The sequence below is a fragment of the Crassostrea angulata genome, chromosome 6 (genome assembly GCF_025612915.1).
Source record: "Crassostrea angulata isolate pt1a10 chromosome 6, ASM2561291v2, whole genome shotgun sequence".
NCBI classification, from domain to species: Eukaryota; Metazoa; Mollusca; class Bivalvia; order Ostreida; family Ostreidae; genus Magallana; species Magallana angulata.
Window position 1 is genome coordinate 17,108,765 of NC_069116.1, and position 18,565 is coordinate 17,127,329.

General features: G+C 31.8%; 1 protein-coding gene across 3 annotated transcripts; it reads left to right on the top strand.

Moving 5' to 3' along the window:
- Positions 1-3,345: 3,345 nt before the first annotated feature.
- On the top strand, positions 3,346-7,631 carry LOC128190664 (uncharacterized). Of its 3 annotated transcripts, none has more exons than XM_052862782.1 (5): positions 3,346-3,508; positions 3,844-4,008; positions 4,340-4,427; positions 4,650-4,783; positions 5,470-7,631. In XM_052862782.1, exons 1-5 carry the CDS (start codon positions 3,505-3,507, stop codon positions 6,648-6,650), a joined length of 1,572 nt encoding a protein of 523 aa, XP_052718742.1. In that variant the 5' UTR covers positions 3,346-3,504; the 3' UTR covers positions 6,651-7,631. The 3 variants fall into 3 exon arrangements, with proteins under 3 accessions (XP_052718742.1, XP_052718743.1, XP_052718744.1); XM_052862783.1 differs by having other exon boundaries at positions 3,347-3,508; positions 3,809-4,008; XM_052862784.1 differs by having other exon boundaries at positions 3,347-3,508; positions 3,815-4,008.
- Positions 7,632-18,565: the final 10,934 nt, after the last annotated feature.

The following is an 18,565-nucleotide window of genomic DNA, read 5'->3' on the forward strand; positions in this document are numbered from 1 at the left end:
TATGATATCCACAATCTCCTTTACCTAAATTGTGAAATTCATGGTCCCTGGGTCAGGGGTTCAGAACATGAAGGGGGGGGGGGGTCGCAATATCGCAATATAGTGTTAATGCATATAATGTTTAAAAATTTTCTTCTCTATTCACACACATCTGTATAAAAAAACTGACTAATAATTATGTTTACCAGGAAGTCCTCTACTGAAATTTTAATTTTCATGTCCCCTCAAGGATGGGTTTTGACTCTAGGGCAGGGCCAAATAGGATGTATAGATGTTAATGCATATAACGTTAAAAAATTATTTTCTTTACTCCCACACACCTGAAAGGAAAACTGAATTCATGATTTTGTAGACCAGATCTTTTAGTTTTTCACCAAAATAATAGGTTTCACAGTTCTTTTTGAAATGTGGTCGTCATTACAAATTTATAATTTTTCTACTCCAGTATGAAACCTAATTAATAAGATGCGTATATGAGACTCCATGACAAGTTTGTGTATGGGATATATGCTACTCAGGTGACCGTTAAGGCCAACTGGCCTCTTGTTCTCTTAAATTACAGTAATAGGGACATTTCAATATAAAATGATATTCATCTTCTATATCTTAAGTACATTAGTACATGTACTTTAGATATTGGAACATTGTTATATCTGCCAGTTTCGATGGTAAGACAATGGGATGATAATCTTAATTTACATATAAGTTTCTTATATTGTAAAGGAATTCTTTTTGTTAGATATGACTGCAAGGTACAATGATCAACTAGATATCTATAGATTGTACATTTGGAAGAGGCATTTATGTCAGCTATTAAAGACTGTTTAAAATTATCAAAAATACGTTGCTTGGCGATCGTTAAAATAATTTCTGGCTTTTCAAAAAATTGGTTTTCCCATAAGTTCATTAGCCCAATACTTGTTAACATATTATATATCTCAGATATCTCAATGAACCCTCAAATTTTAATAGTGAAAATTTATTGGGCGACTCAAAAAGATAAGGGTAAAACCTAAAGGTCATGTTATAAGAAATGTCGTCTAGACTGTCTAGAACCCAGTAACTGGAATAAAATTTATCCCTGTATAATTTGTCAAGGATGACTTTTTTTAAACATAATAAATTTATGAGTTAAAATATTAAATGTGTATTGTATGTTATAAAATGACCCTTTTCCATTTGAATGTCTTTCAGTCTTCCTAAGGAGTTAGCAATTTGTTTAATTGAAGGAAAGAAGACTAGCTTAATGGTTTTAGGGTGGACGTATTAGGAGCCAAATATTGGAATAAAATTTCTTCTGTATAAGTCAAGATGCGAACTTTTTTCTGTGAAATTTATACTAGTATTTTGATGTAGTGAAACTTAGTGATAAGAATTAGAGGTGTGATGCCTTAATTCTCTTGATTAGTTTGTTTGTCCTTGGAAATCAAAAGTGGTAAAGGAATTAAAATGCATGTACATGTTTCATATATTGCCCTATCAGCTTTATCTGCCTTGTACGCAAAATAGTACAAGGATGACACAGGAAATTGTATGTTATTGTCATGAGAAAACGAGTAACTGAACTCGGATGTGAACGGAGTAAATGTCCAAGTACGATCCTGTTTGTTAAGTCTTATAAATATAAATTATATAATGATCATTGCCATCCTTTTATGTTTTGTTGAATTAGAAAGATCAGTTTCCTTATGACCAGAAAAGATAGTCATACAATACTAGTTCTTGTACCTAATAAATGCGTTAAAAATACCTTTTTATCGATAATCATTGTTGGAAACCCAAGACCAGTCTTGCACGTACTGAAAGCAGGAATCTGGTCAACGAGGCGCAGTTTTGATATTTTTTAGGTATTGTCTCAATCTGATATCAAAAGTGAATTCTTATTATGAATAATTCGAATTCTTGATATTAAAACCAGTTCTTGATATCAATAAGTCGATTTTTTATGTCAAAATAAAAGCCATTTTCTTAAATCAACCATTATTTTCAATATCAAGATATCATTTTCTGTCATCAGGTATTCAAATTTTCCGAAAACTCGTAATTTTTCAAGTCATAAACTTTTCGAAGAATTGTCTGCGTTACCTTAGGGACTTAAGGAATTTTATTATAAGGAGAATTAGACCGTTTTTACGAAAGCCCGTTCAGCTCATTTTCGTAGGTAAAAAATTTTTTTTTTCGCGAATAAACGTTTTTAACACTCTGTTTTGTGCACATTAGTTTTAAAGAAAAATACACTCTTATTCTTCATTACAAGTAAGATGGCCAGTTTTGTTTTTTTCACCGAAGATTACGATATAAGCGCATAATCAACGAGCGTCCATTTTCGCAATTTGTTAGTAACCGTAGCCCAAACAACTTCATTATTCACGAAAAAGATTCTAATGTTAGAATGTTTCCTCTTTTTTACTATGAAAAATAATTTATTTTATCCAGTACTCTGTCCTTTGAACAATAAAAACCGTTATGTAAATTTCTTACACGGAAACATAATGAGGGTTTGTCCAAGTAGAATCTATGAATGAGATGGGATGAAAAATTAAGGCTAAAAACTAGTTTTGTTACTAATCACGATTTCAATGATTAACAAGTGAAACGAGTGAGCTAATTCACGACTTAATCATATCATTTTTACCGGAAAGGGAAGGGGGGCCCGATGAATGTCTCAATGAAGAGGGGTGTCAAAGCCTATTTTTGGTAACCAATGTAAATAGGAAATTTAATAAGTCTAAATGTATATTGGGTAGGGGACTTTGACCAACACATATATTATAATTGTGAATCGAAATGATCAGAGTATTTCAATATATTGTACATATTTAAGACAGACAGAATGCATTTTACTGCAGCTGAATTCAGGAAGTGATTCATTAAGGATTTAGATATAGATATAATCTGAGAATGTCTTTGTGTTTGTCTGTAAATAGAGTTTAAAGATGTAGATTCTGGAACCAGATTTTTTTTTGTAAAGATGCATGGCTATATTTTTTTTTCTAAAACGAGATTTGAATAAACATCGGATGTTTTTAATGGCTATTTTAGGTCATTCAGGAAAAACCCGTTATTATTATAATTGTTTTGTACTGAATTGTCAGTATACTAATATTGAAAACTAAGCATCACACGTGCTAAAAATACTGTTTTTAATACTTATTTGAACAATTTTAAGATAATGCAATGAACAGTATATTGCAAGAACCTTGGAACTCCAATGACCATGGCTCATAGCCATCTTGGTTTTTATTTTTTCAAATTAAGTGTCTTTGTCAATATAGAGGGTAATGAAGTCTACTTGTAGTATACATTGCACTGACTGTGAGTAACACTTGTACTTTGGACAGAAAACAGTTTAAATCATGCAGGTTCAACCGTTAATCATAAAACGCAATGTACACATATCACATGCCGATGGATACATCACTTATTGATTAATTTATCTGATTTTTGATCATTATTATTTATTGAGACAAAGAAGTACTGTATGACATATTGATACCCCGAAGTATGGGTAAGTTTTTTAAAAATATAGCTGATATCAACATTCAAATTGTTACTTTTTTTTATTCATATTTCGTTTTATCATGAAACGAAACCACAATGTAAATAAGACTGAACAAAGCATTTTATTTTTGGAATTATGTATACAAACTTTCATCATTTCCTTAAAATACACAAGGACCCGGAACAATTTCGGCACTAATTTGTAAAAGTATATTGGAAAACCTCGTGTGTATGCGTGTGTGGTAATTTTGAACGTGATGAACAATTAAATTGTGTATATGTTTTATTATTTTCGTGCAATTTATAGGCTTAGTTCATTTCTTTTATAAAACATCCCCAAAGTCCTCTTTCTGACAATGTCGACTTGGGCTCCGTCCATATCGCTATCGAAGAATCTCAGTGTGACAAGTTCTCGTGCTTCACGGGATGTTTCCACCATCAGTCTCAGACTCCGTGGGGGAGGGGCCACTGGGGAACCCACCCAGGGGAACATGATTGGACTGTCAGGTAAATGATGACACTGATGACAGTAAGAGATTTGCATGTACATGTATTAGCATAAAGAATGAGGAAAAGGTTAAAAAAAAAAAGGATTCGGATCGCAAAAGTTGCTGGATTTTTTTTATTTTTTTCTATACGATATGTTCAAACCAAAGACTACCATTTGACCAAGTAAGGCGCTATTTTTGCTAAAGCCTGAAATTGGTATGTTCAGTTTCTAAAATTCTTTATTTTTGATTATATTGGTTCTATAATATACTGATAACTAATTGTAACAATGTCCATATTTTTTAACTTTGGAAGAAATAAATGCCACATATCTTTTCAATGCTTGCAGACAATGGACAAGTTTGGGCAATCATCGGATGCGTGTTAACAATTGTGAACATTCTTGCTGCTCTGGTCTTTTATTTGTACAAGAAAAGGTAGGACAAGAAAGAGTTTTTTAAAGTTATTTCAAATAGATCATGACTGTATACAAACTTTTAATTTTAAACCTTTGAAAATCCACATTTTAACTAAATGTATATACGAACGAGAAATCTCCATTTCCCTCAATTGTCATTATAAAACGAGGGTTTTAATGAGCTTATGATTGATGCTTTTAAATATAAAGCACTTTCTACTAAATGCATTTCCTCTGAAAGGAAGAAAAAACTTAGGAAGAGGGTGGATGATGGAAGAGCGATTCGAGAAGCTGGCAGCATTCCAAGTGACTCTCATTACACTTTGCCCACTAATCAGGACACACACTACCACCAGATATTGGACAGTTCACAAGGTATAGATCTAGAGGGTGTAAAACACGAAGTATGAAAGGTTATTAAAATTAATCCATCACACCATCTAATAAAAAAAGACTTAGCAAAACTGCAGTATCTTAAACAGGGGTGTGTTGAATGTTATACTTTGTCAAAATGGGGGATGTGGTTATGGGCAGTTTGCTCAATTTATATATTTTAAAAGAAGGTCGTAATAAAAAATAATTTAAAATGGGTTATAATTGGCCTGCAGGCGAATTAACATAAAATGGAAGGGTAACAAACTGATGATTTGATATTTACATTACTTTTCAAAATGTTCCAAAATTATACACATTCCAGTAGTATGCCTTTGACCAAGTGCATGTATAATAATCAATACGAAATATGTTGTGATATGTACACAAAATGTTACTACATTTGTATTCCCTTCATTGCGGGCTTTTTGTTTGAGTTTGACAGCACACTACAAACCCTCCGACCATCTTCCGCAATGACAAATCAAATATTAATTGGTACCAAATATATACTTTCAGCAAATGTGCATGATACGGAAATAATGTTAGCTATTACATGAACACATTTGTCTGTGATATGCATGTTTGAGAATGTTGATTTATCCTATGTTTATCACTAGTTTTTATAACTATATGTATTTATCTATATATATCGGTATAAACCAATAAAACAACAAATTGTACTCCAGGTTCCGCAAAGACAAAGGATAGTATAGTTATGGACGATGGGGGTTATATTACAGCAATAACAACACATTCTGAAAAAACCCACGGATACACAGACATACTTCAATTCTCCGAAGAAGGACAACGTCCAAACTCATATCAAGAAATCACAGATCTCGAACACCCGTTGCCGTCTTCTCATACCTTTCTGCGTGGGACATGTAGTTTAAATGAAGATGTTCATGTTGGAGAGTTGCCGAACAACTTGGATAACACGACAAAACGCATTCAAAAGAAAAGAGAAAAATACCTCGTAAACGTCAACATTCCCTCAGATTCTAACTCTGTCTCGCCCGAGGATGACGCCAGAAGAAGTTGCGTTCTTTCGCCAGAGTTGATGGACGATGGTTTGTTCGAATCACTAAATGACTTTGCCAAGTATTTCACAACTTTGAGCATGAAAAGAAGGAACCAAAATTTAGCCGATGTAGAGAAAGAACGCGGGAATGCAAAACGAGCAATAATTGATGGTGATCGAAGCGATAGTAAAGAAGATGAAATCACATATCATGAAATAAAAGGGCAAACAGACAACATATCGTCAGGAGATACACAACTTCAAGAAAAAGGGTTTGAAGAAAACAGTGACAAAAGCGATGAAAACAAAGTTTCCATAGCATCCATCCATAAGAAAACAATAGAAACGAGTGAATGTCAGATATATAGTACATCTATAAAACAAAAGAGTTCAAGTTTAGAGAAGTGCCAAGAAATACCATCAAAAATTGACCAAACACAGGGTCTGAATAAGGCAAAAATATCAGACAGTGAAGGTACACTCCTGCATGATAAGCAAAAGTCTTTGATAGCTACATCGCCAAACACAACTGATATTTTTAAGGGTAAAGGAGGTCAGACTTCAGACCCAAATAAAGAAATAGAGAATGCAAAAACTGACAATGAACGCAATGAACAAGCAGGGACAACGAAGGCGGAAGGCAATAGTGTTCACAACGTGGAACTTCCCCGGGAGACTGCAAACTTTGCACCGTTGAAAAAGTCGGTCGAAATGTTGGAATCGACTGGCTCCTTCGAAAGTAACCAATCGCTGAACAGGTATATCAGGAAGCACGGTATTCTTCTTCCGGTAAAAAGTCATGTACGGGAAGTAACTGACATTTCGTGCAAAAGAGACACTATATAATCCTGTACGCGTACAGATTCATTTACGTAAATGAGCTATATGTCAATATAGAGACGTTATAAATTTATTTTTAATTCTACTTTATATATTTTCGAGTTGATGTCTATCCAAAATATACTTCATTTTTTGGAACTACATTTTAGAAATCACGAGTTGAGTCTTGTTATTAAAAGCTAACTACATTAACCCAATACTTCTTTTATACATACTGAAATGTTTAATTTTGAAAATCCTAAATTGGCGAAAACTTACGTGCTCGAGTAAATTTATAAATGCTAGCAGATGAAAGAGAAAATGATCGACAGTAGACATGCTCATTCTGAGGAATATTTCAAGAATTTATTGATACGGGTTTACTGTTTAAGGTGGTACATCAAAGTCGTAGTATCACAGAACATCGTGTGATAAGGTTATTGAGCATCAAATTGTTGAATTTATTCTAATTAGTATAGGTCTTGCCATTTAGATTGTATTGAAGTATTTTGAACGACCGAATCGGCGATTTGTAGTTTAATTAGTGAAATGTATAAAAGTGTGTAAATTGTTTTGTGACATTTAAATCACAGGAAAGTATCCTTTGTCTAAAATAAACGCCGTTAATAAGATGTGTCAATTGTATGGCAAAAATAGGGACGCAATGTAACCTACTTTGTTTTATGATCAGTTAATTTAATCTTTAACTGTAAGCATTGCTCTCTCTCTCTCTCTCTCTCTCTCTCTTCACTGTTGATTGTCTTTTATAAATGAGTTTTTTTTTCAGCGGGAATGATCGATGTCGAAATTTATGAATAACAGTACGCGTACATAAGGAAAATAGTAAAAAAAAAACCTCCCAGTTTTACAATACCACCGTTTGGTTACTTTAAATTGTCGTTGTTTGCAAGATTTTTGAACCCTACATTAATTACCACACGCTGTCATGTCAAAACGACAATTAAGATAATATATCGACAGGTTAAATTCTTCTTCTCATTTTTCTATGATACACAGGACAAGGCCAACTAAGCAGTCAGAAATGGCCGACACCCGGTTACGGTTCATTCCAGTTTTTCACCATAAGATATATATATTGTATAGCGTCATCGTTAGAATCTTTCTTTTGAAGGACAAGAAGGTTATTAATAAACATGGAAACAACACTAGAGAACTAAATTTTATACTTTTGTTCAAACAATGACCCCGGGTATTATATAAAATGGCCATAATGGTACATAAAGCCTAATTCTACCGGACATGTTTCAAAAAGAAGATAAAACAGGTATGGCTTAAGAAGAGGTAACCAACTAATTTTTATTTCATTTTGAAGTATTTTCCTTAAACGGGGAAAGGGGGTGGTGGCATGAATCTTCATTTGGATGAAAATATAGCCGTGGACACAGCATGTCTTATTTCGAGAATTGATAAGACTGACTTTGCGGTTATAAAAAAGAAGAATTTGAAAGAATGAAAGACACTGAAAAAGGAGCCCAGTGAAATCTTTAAGGCTAAAACCCTGTTTGGCTCCTCAGCATTCAATGCCATTCTATCGGACTTGAAAATAAATTCGAAAAAAAAGATAATACAGTTATAGCTACAAAAGAGGCAGGGATAACCAACTTATTTTACCGGTAATTATTTTGAAGTTCCGGTATTTTCCTATAATTTCTAACTGGAATTGAAGGGGGGGGGATGAATCTCTATCTGGATGAAAATATAGCCGTGGACGCTGAACGTTTTTATTTTGAGAATGGATAAGACTGACTTTGCGGTTCTTAAGAAGACAAATGTGAAAGAATGAAAGACACTGAAAAAGGAGCTCTGGCAGTATAGACTTTTGAGGCTTAAATCTTTTTTGGGGTTCTCGACATCCCATGGCAATCTACACTTCTTATTGTTCCCTCAACATTTTTTTTAACTATATGAAATCAACAAATTTGTTCGTCCTGCCATTGGGGTGACTGATTCCCTCCAAACTTTTAGGTTCAAGAACGATGTGGAGATCTTGTCCTCTGGTTGCGACCCGAGACCTTGACCGTTGCTGGATATCATTAACACTTCCGGTTTAATTGAAGTTCGCCCAGAGCTTTTGAATCGGTTTAGTTTGCCGATAGAAATAACGATACACTTATATAAAAAGTATATAATAATAACGTTTTATTCGGAGTGTTTGATATTTTAAAGAAAATCGAGGACGAAATAAACAGCAGGTGTAAAATGAGTATGTGTAACATGTCTTGGGAACAATCCAGACATCACCATACTGACGGCTCCGGCTCTTTCCTCAATGCTCATTTTGACCATTTTAAGTGTTTTACTTTTGAAACTGTTATGAATATGATTTACCGTATTTGAGAACGAGAGGGGGTACAAAAAATAAGATACAGTTTAATTACCGAATGGCTTTTTGATAGATTAGACCACGCTCCGACCGAAATTATCACCTCATAATATTCAAAGAATGATTCCTTATTGCTTAAATTTATATTATTTCCAATTTGTACACTTTTATATTTTAAAACCACTATTTTTTTTTATGTAGCACATGCTACGCAGCCAATACCGTATCTCTGTTATGCTATAAGACACGCCCATTTTGTGTCACTCGTGTTTTATGAAGTTATTGGGTATTAGGGCTCAAAATTGATTCGTAATGTTATCATAGACAGAGACAGTTGAAAATGTAAATATATACCTAACTTATATATTTTTTTCCCATCATGTTTGTTCATAAACACAAGAAATTTAAGCCATTCGAAATGTTATGCATTGGAATGCATGCATGCATGCATTTCCGGTTCCTGCATTTCCCAAGAAGCATTTGCTTATTTGCTACAAACATATTAACAATGTAAAATATGAAAGGAAGGACGAATAGTTACTAAGCGATTCAGTTTATGTCCTATTTGGATAAAGATATAAGCATATTCAAGAGTTGTGAAATTAACGTCCACTGAATTATTTATTAAGAATATTTTCCTGATGCAAGCAAAGCCAAATATTACATTAATGTGTTTTCGGTAATTTATTACGAACAGTCAGATGTTTGGGTAACAGTGTGGCTCCTTTTATTACAGATAGCAATGAAGCCATGTTTCATTCTCCGTCTCTATGTTGGGTTTTTCCTTTATTCTATTTTTTATGCAATTAATTCAGCTCAGGGATGTATTTATGATTTTCCCCCACTATATATATATATAATTTATTGCACCTAGTCCTTTGTATCTCTGACGATAATTATTTGTCAGATGTACATTGAATGTTCTTTGTGTGTTCTGAATCTCGGGTTTTTCTATAATATAATGTTATAGATGGAACAGAGTGAACTTGAACCAATATCTATTATGGACAATACACACACAGTCATTGTTCAGCTATGTTGCATCACACTCGACTTTGTAGGAAGTGTTGAGTATGAATAATCGTACTCCATCGACTCAACTTATAGTCCATACATATGACCACACGCGTATATTGTACGAATATAAAAGCAAACGGTTATCAATTACATGTGTTATCAAACGTGTACGTCACATTCTGTACATATGTATTTAGTATTAACATTAACATTAAACTCGGAATTCTCAATTGATGATATTATTAATAATAGTTTTAAAAAATACGTAATGGTAACATGTTAATTGTATGTTATTATAAGTAGACAATTTCAAAACAACTTCATGTACTTGAATCATAACATTTCAAAAACACCTTTTTTAGATTAATTCTCGAAGAATGCATCGCTGATAATTCTAAATCTCTTTCAGATTAAGAATTAACATGTTTGTGAAGGCGATATACATACGGTGACACATTCATGCATCGACATTTAATAATAATAAAAAAAACGCCATGGTTTTTATTTACTTATTTTTCCGTGCATTGCCATTGCATTTTTTTTTCAACAGGTCCAACCCCAAATAAGACGTGACTTAAGACATCACCAACGTTGCTGGATTACCTGACAGAGAGCAGGTAACACTGAGCATTAGGTGACGTCATCACAATTTCCAACTAATGTAATGATACATTATTAGAATACTAAATAGGATAAATCTACAATTAATTGAGCACAGAAACGCTTCAGCGAATATTGGGTGTTTGAAGTCGGAATCTCCCTCGTTATTTGACCTTTCGAACTCCTCGCAGAAAAGGCTCTTATATAAGTGATTTGAGTAAAATGCAAGCGGCATCAAATTGAAATAAGACTTGGACTGTTTTTTCATTTCATGTGAACAAAAATAGTTAAACTAGTTGATTTGAATAAACAGATAAACAGGGTAATGAAATTTAATTTCTTTTAGAGAGCAGATATACAGATGATTTGGAACACCAAAAGACGACATTACCCTATAGTCGATAAGTTGCTAATTTACAAAATGCATTAGGAACTGTACGAATGTAATGGCAGACATTAAAGGTATTCGGGGGAAGGCTTCGTGACGTTGTCTGTCTAATCGGATGTCGGCGGAAGTTAACGTCTTTTCGGTCGTTAATTCAATTAACATCAAACCTGAGAAATCGGTAATTAATATCGTAAAGGCCCAAACCATTGTCTGAGACAACCTACATGAAAAACCTGGTTTTGGTATAAAGATATACCGTTCTATCGTAACCGTCTATTGGATTCAGACACCCAATATCGGCGAAATGGATGACAGCAAAAATGTTTCGGACAAGAGAAGTGCAACGTTTCAATTTATTGAGAATGGTGAGTTGGATTTTTAAATATTTTATATGGATTATTTGAAAATTAGTATATAGTCTTTATTTTTGACAGCAGTACTTTCTAAGGTAACTTGAATCTTGAATTGGTGTAATGTTTGTCTTAGTAGTTAATAGTGAAGGACTGACGTTTCCTCCTTTATAGTTTTAAATGTAAACTTTGCTACAAAAATTGCAAACTTTGCCACAAAATTACTGGATTGGATGACTAACATTTAAATAGGAATAAGACCAAAAGGTTAAGGCTAGACTTTGAATTTTAGTTCAGAAGAATTAAAATCTGAGTGAAGTGTGCGCAAGTACTTTTATGTATAAATTGATCGGTATTCAAACATTTTAAATATAACCCACAATTTTAAGAATTAGAAAATAAACATTTTTTAATGCGATATGCATATACAATGTTATGAGCCCTGGGAGGACATATTGACTTCCTTCTTAATTGTTATGACTTAGTTTTGTATGACAAACATGTAACTATTATTTAATAAGATTTTTGTGATTTTCGAGCAATGAATAACACGTGGCGGTGGCGTACCGGTCAACATGGACACTGACACGAACACTAGTTCCAGCAAAGAAGATTGGTTTTTATTGATATAAAGAATATTTTTTAAAAAATGCACCCAAGATCGAAGTAATTATATAGGGGGACATATATGGTTTTGATAATTCAATCCGTAATTCTGTCACTGTCATGTGCCAACAAACTTTACCTTTATTTTAGAATAAATAAAGTAAAATTTTGTATGAGAACTAAAATATTTTTTTGTTACACCGGTCTTTATTTTTGCTCATTTTGAGGGCAAAAAAATATTCTCTACGCGTACATAGATTTTAAAGGGTAAGATTCAAAATTTTTAATTAAACTTTAACCTCGGGGTTTGTATTCCCGTACATATGTGAATACAGTGTAGTATGGTCTTTGGTATTGATAGATGGCTTCTTTCTGGGACACTTTGTTAAATACAAATTCATCTTAATATTATTCTTTCAAATTGTTAAAAATCTGAATTTGCTGACTTTCTGAGGGTAAAAAAGCAGTAACTGCTCTACATTCAGGATCTTGTCTAGCTTATAAATCAGCTGATATGTAAAAAACCAACTGCTCATGATATATCATGATAATTCTATTTATATTGTATATGCATTTATTTTACAAAATCTGGAATAATAATTTACACTGACTAACAGTTATTCATTTGAATATTTTGGAAAGTTCTTAAACAAGGACAAAAAATATTATAAAGTCAAAAGATTAAAAAAAAGAACATTTTATACCCAAGAAAAGGGGTTATCATACATGAATATTTTTTATCGTTGTTTTCAAACGTTGCATGCATGTATCTAGAAGATTGAAGGTCCAGAAGACAGTATAAGATTATAAGTTACCCTCCCTTTTGAAAAATTTAAAATATCAAATTTGCATATTAGTAAATTAACTGAAAAAGACCCCACGCCAACCTCCTGTACAAAATTGTTCCAAGCATAATTTTGGGTACAATTGTAATGGGCTGTACTTTCAAAAAATATATACTTTTACTATGCATACATTTACTAGTTGGCTGGTACAGGAAAGATGCTTCTTTTTTTATCCAAATGAGATGTATTTGAAAATTGATTCTAAACATAAAAAACCACAATAATACATGCATTATTTTATAAACATTTTTATTCTCAGATACAAAATACATATGCCAATATCTAAAACTTTTCAGACAGCCATTCAATTAAATTGAAATACTTATTTAAATTGGACTGTCATCACACTTTTAGGTATAAAGACGTTCTTAACATGTACCAGGGGGTTCAGGTTGAAACACATGCTTATATAGTAAACTGGCAAAACAAGTCTTAATTAAATATTTGGGTTTCTAATCCTGATAATGGAGTTGATTGTCGTAGAGATGAAAAATCAAAATAAAATTACAAATAACTAGAAAAATAACAAAATAAACAAATAAGTATTAAGAATTAATAAATAACCAGTAAATAATAAGTATTAACAATTAAAAAATAAAAATTAACAATTAACAAGCAAGTATTAAGTAATAGGTAGTAAGCATTAAGAATTAATAAATAACTAGTAAGTATTAAATAACAACAAGTAAGTAAAAAGTACAAGCAAGAAACAAGAAGTATATAGCTTGAGTCCTGATTGACTTTAAATAAATTGGATATAACATCCATTTAATTTATTCTGACAATAACTAACTGTATCTGTTCTTTATTATTTTTAGAAAGAGGAATCTGATAACATTTTTCTCATAAATACATGTATCACAGAACAATGAATAAATCGGGAAATATCGCTTGGTTAATTTAAATTTTGCGCCACTATGAGAGCTATGACAAGATGTATAATTTTTGGCATGAAACAGCTCAATTTAATCTGATTTTTTTGCTCCAAATTGAATACAGCTTTTGCTATTCATCATCGAAGTGTAGTACAATTATTTTTGTTTTTAATATAATTTCCTTATATTTCAATTACTTCATTTCATTTCTTTTTAGATTAGTTTCTTTTTTTATCATTTGATATGTACTCTTGAGGTTACACTTTAGAATGTGTAGATGATGTCTTGACCCTGATAATTCCTGTGATTCGCTATTCTCTCCAAATCAGTTTACAAGACGTCCATGAAGAAAATTGCAGACACTCTTTCCCAACTGGATTGTCTAAGTCGAACATCCCAGTATCCACGATATCTTCAAATAAATTAATCCACCAATGAATCCCAAGCTTCTTAAGAACTCCTCACCATGCCTCTATTCTTTGGTCGAACGTACTTTTTCCATACATAAAACGTTTAACACCATGCATCCATACAATCATTTGAATGGAATTGAAAAACAGGTTGCATGCAACTAACACTTTTATTTTCTGTTCCCCTATCAACCCGTAAAACCCTTGGAACAAATTTTACATGATGTATACATTAAAGATAAAATTTGACAATAACAGCCGGACTGTTATTGGTAAATGCTGCTTAATTCTAACCACATAATTCGTCTGCAGTATTTAATACTTATTGACTGTATTATAATGTTGATCCTCCTATATTATTATAGCTCTGTAATTCACAAATAATATATGTAATATGTTATCCTTCAAAACATGATTATAGTTATATAAGTATAGTGTCCTATATAATTATAAGAATTTATGTAACATGACCTATTATACAAGAAGAGGGTATACATAGGCTATGCCTGCTGTTCAATCCTATTGAATTTATTCAATAAAATATGTTTAAATTTGAAAATTCGTCTACTGTACCTAAAAAGTAACAAATAAATAAAAATTAATACTGATTAAGAAGTAAGTCAATATGCCCCTCCTGGGCTCATAACAATTAAAAAGTAAGTCAATGTCCTCCCAGGGCTTCCGTACAATACAAATATTTAGTAATATGTTTGAATGAAGTTATTCTTCTATCAAACCGTATGATTCACTCCTTTTTTAAGGCACAATAATATACATATAATTATTTGTACAATTAAGACCGTTAAAACAATAATTTCAATAAAATTCATAGAAAGGGTCTAAAGCACAGGCAACCATGGTCGTAAGTTTCAAAAGAAGTTCCAAAGTCTTCCCACAAGTTCTTTATGTTATATATATATATATATATATATATATATATATATATATATATATATATATATATATATATATATATATATATATATATGCTTCACAATTCCTTAATAAAATTTTTATGAAATTGTTCCTTAAACTTTATATTTTTGTAATGAATTTAAAAGACTAGATTCCTTTATCATACATATTAATATTTTTAAAGTGAAAAATCAAATAGAATAGAGTGTTCGATTGAGACGTCTACACTTTAACCCAAGACGCCCCCTTGTGACCCGACACGCATATCATTATAGCTATTATATATACGTGTAACTATGAATAAGTCTGTAAAAAATATGGGGAAACTGATTGTTTTGAAATCTATCAAATATGTCTCTTTGTTATGAAAACGCAATTACTTTTTTTTCTTGATTACTACAATTGAAAAATTTGATGGTTGTTTTTTTTTAATTGTCCATCAACTTATGATTGTGACATAGCCTATATACATTTCGCTGAATATATGCCCAAAGATACACAAGTCGTAATACCATGCCTTGCTAGCGGATATTTTAATATGAATCGCCTCCCTTTTCTGGCATAAAGATTTTTATGACAATTTCAATTTTCTAAAATAACTAATTGATTTGATGGAATTTATTTGCAAATTTTATTCAATAATTTTAAGAACAAGTAAATTTAATGATTGTAAATTTGAACAGAATGTTATAGCACATAAACATTCTCAATGAAATTTTCCTAAAAATTTAATATACCAACTTTAACATGTTCTTTATGACATATAAAAATTCCATGGCATTCAAATAGATACATGTACTACAATAGGAATCATCCTAAACTTTTTTTTCTAGAAATATGACTTTTTATGACATCAAAATAGCAATAAATCCTTTGGATTTATTTATTAACATTAATAGAATAATAATAAGAATATGTATATTATTATATTAACCACTTATGATTGTGTACATCTACATTTCTAAAGTTAAAAACATTAAAATTCCCCCAACTAATTTACTTTAAATTAGAAAATTTTACATGATACAACTGAACAGAATATGTCAGCCTGCTACAAAAAATAACTGAAAATTGGGGTTTTTGTGGCACAAATTAAAACGGAAAGGTCTTCTTTATCTTATCCATAGATTATATAAACGATTTAACAAACTTGACTCCCACAATGTTTATTACAGTTTACTATATATATTCTACAATAGATGTCATGTAATCAACAAAAGTCGCGTGATCACGTCCTGTCCTCCCTTAAGTGAAAAATCATGTACATGTATTTTACACTACCATGAGAAAAAAACCCGATGTTTTCTGAGTATTCCCATCAATTGGGAATTCTCTCATCTTCTTGCATTTATGTATATACAATATACTGTTTATAACAGGATATGTACTTATACACTTAAAATCGATAAGCCAATGGTGAAACCTGACCAAATATAGAGAATAGTCAAGGGTCAAATTTGCGCTGGCTCTTCCATTACTGTTACATACTTATCAAATCAATAATACGATATATCACAGACTTACCTTCCCTCTATATGATTATTTGATGAAGGAAACTGATTCAGTTGCGTTTTGTATACGATTTGTTATCGGAGGGGGGGGGGGGGGGTACAAAACTCCTTGACGCGTTCTATCGTTTCCAGAACGTTACGGTTATTGTTTGGCTGGTGAACTCCACTAGAAATAGTTTTGATTTTGTATTCTACCATAGGTCTAAGCATTTTTGCAAAATTCGGTCCTTCTTTTCATTATTGATGGACATGGCTTCTTGAATGAACAATTTAAGACACTTACCAGCAATAATACTACTGGAACGTTTTGACTGATTTGTTGGTTGTTCACAAAAGAAATAATTTTGGTATATTCGTGTAAAAAAACGAGGCTTACTCATTCATAACAGTTGATGCCTGTAAGATTAAGTAATTTCTTTATTGTAATAAACCAAACATAAGGCGTTTTCAGCATTCACTTTATTGTATATCATCACATAAACTACGTATCGTGCTGACTAAGCATCTAAGACATTTACTTGTCCACTACTAGCATTTGTAGAAATTCTCAAAATCCCAAAACAAGCAACTGATTAATAAATTGTCATTTTCAACGCGTATAGTATTCTAGTGTGACGTGAGTTGGTTATATATATATATATATATATATATATATATATATATATATATATATATATATATATATATATATATATATATATATATATATATATATATATATATATATATATATTACATCTACAAAGATTTCGTTGTCAATGCGCTATTCCTGGCAGTTAATTCTTTTTTGGTCTTTCCGTTATCCTCGTATTAATTAAAATGAAGTCTGAGAGATAACAAGATTATTTTTATAAATTTGTGAATCTTTTATTTAGATTGGATTGCAGTTAAAAATTGTTTCGGGTGTTTTTTTTTACTGGAGGTGAGCTCAAATTCATGTGGGGTTTGTCGGCATATTTCTGCTTTGTTCAATTTAACGTCCAAGGTGCTTCATAATGATAAAATTCTCCTATGGCTCACACTTTTCTCGAAGTACTGAATATATATACATGTAAAAACGGAAATTTAATTGAGTTCACGTTGTTGATACATGAATGTACCATATAAACATTGTTAAATACTACTATAAAAACAATGTACTTAATTGTTAATTTTTTTTTGCGGAAACGCGTTATAAATGATATTTAAGAAAAATGTTTAACCAAGTAGACACACGTGATCTTTGCAAATCACGTACATTTACATGGAATTGAAAATTAATGATAAACCTGAAGTATTATTCAATGTTTTCGGAAAATTTTCATGTAAGTCCTGAAAGCAGCAATGGAAAGTATTGATTTTTAGCTTCTTATTCACACAACGCAAAACACACAAAAAAGTCCATTGTTTGTACTTACACAGTGAGTTACACCGGACAGCTGCTATTCGTGATTGCGACATTCAATTTAGACATTTAATTAACAACAGTTTTAAGATATGTTCAGGCGAGGTATACTAAGTAATACATGTATTTAGATTCAATATATTATTTTTTTCATGTGAAGAATCAGATACCAAATGCTTCAGGCATACCTATGAAGAATATTAAATGAACAAAATTCGTTTTCATGTAATGTTAAACAATAACTGACCACATTGAGTTTAATTTGAAGACCTCATGGGACTCATTTGTGATTCTTTTGTATATTTTCATTTGGGCAACGCTTTCTTAATCTGTCATCGCTCCTGTAGTCAGTCATTCTATGAACGCAGACATCTTCATTGTTCGGATTAAGATTATGGTGTTTGTACTCCAACCGCGGGGCTTGAGAACTATCATCCTTATATACAACAGTATTTTAAGAGGATATCAGTAACAATGGTAACTGTATTAAATGGGTTAAGCCAAGACTTAGGGACCCTGGTAATGAGCACGTATTCCCGTAACTGGTGTTAGAGGTCAAATCTTTAAGATTGTGGGATAGCGGATTGATAATTTGGATAGAAGTTTTACAAAGAGAAGAGAGATTTGTTTTGTTCAAATTCAGAATTATAATTGTTTTACCTTTTGATCTCATTTGTAAAGTTTAAAACACCACAGA

Excerpts from the sequence above, each read along its gene's own strand:
- LOC128190664 (XM_052862782.1), top strand. Across the intron at positions 4,009-4,339 it reads GAACATGATTGGACTGTCAG|ACAATGGACAAGTTTGGGCA; the intron begins GTAAATGATGAC and ends CAATGCTTGCAG. Across the intron at positions 4,784-5,469 it reads GATATTGGACAGTTCACAAG|GTTCCGCAAAGACAAAGGAT; the intron begins GTATAGATCTAG and ends ATTGTACTCCAG.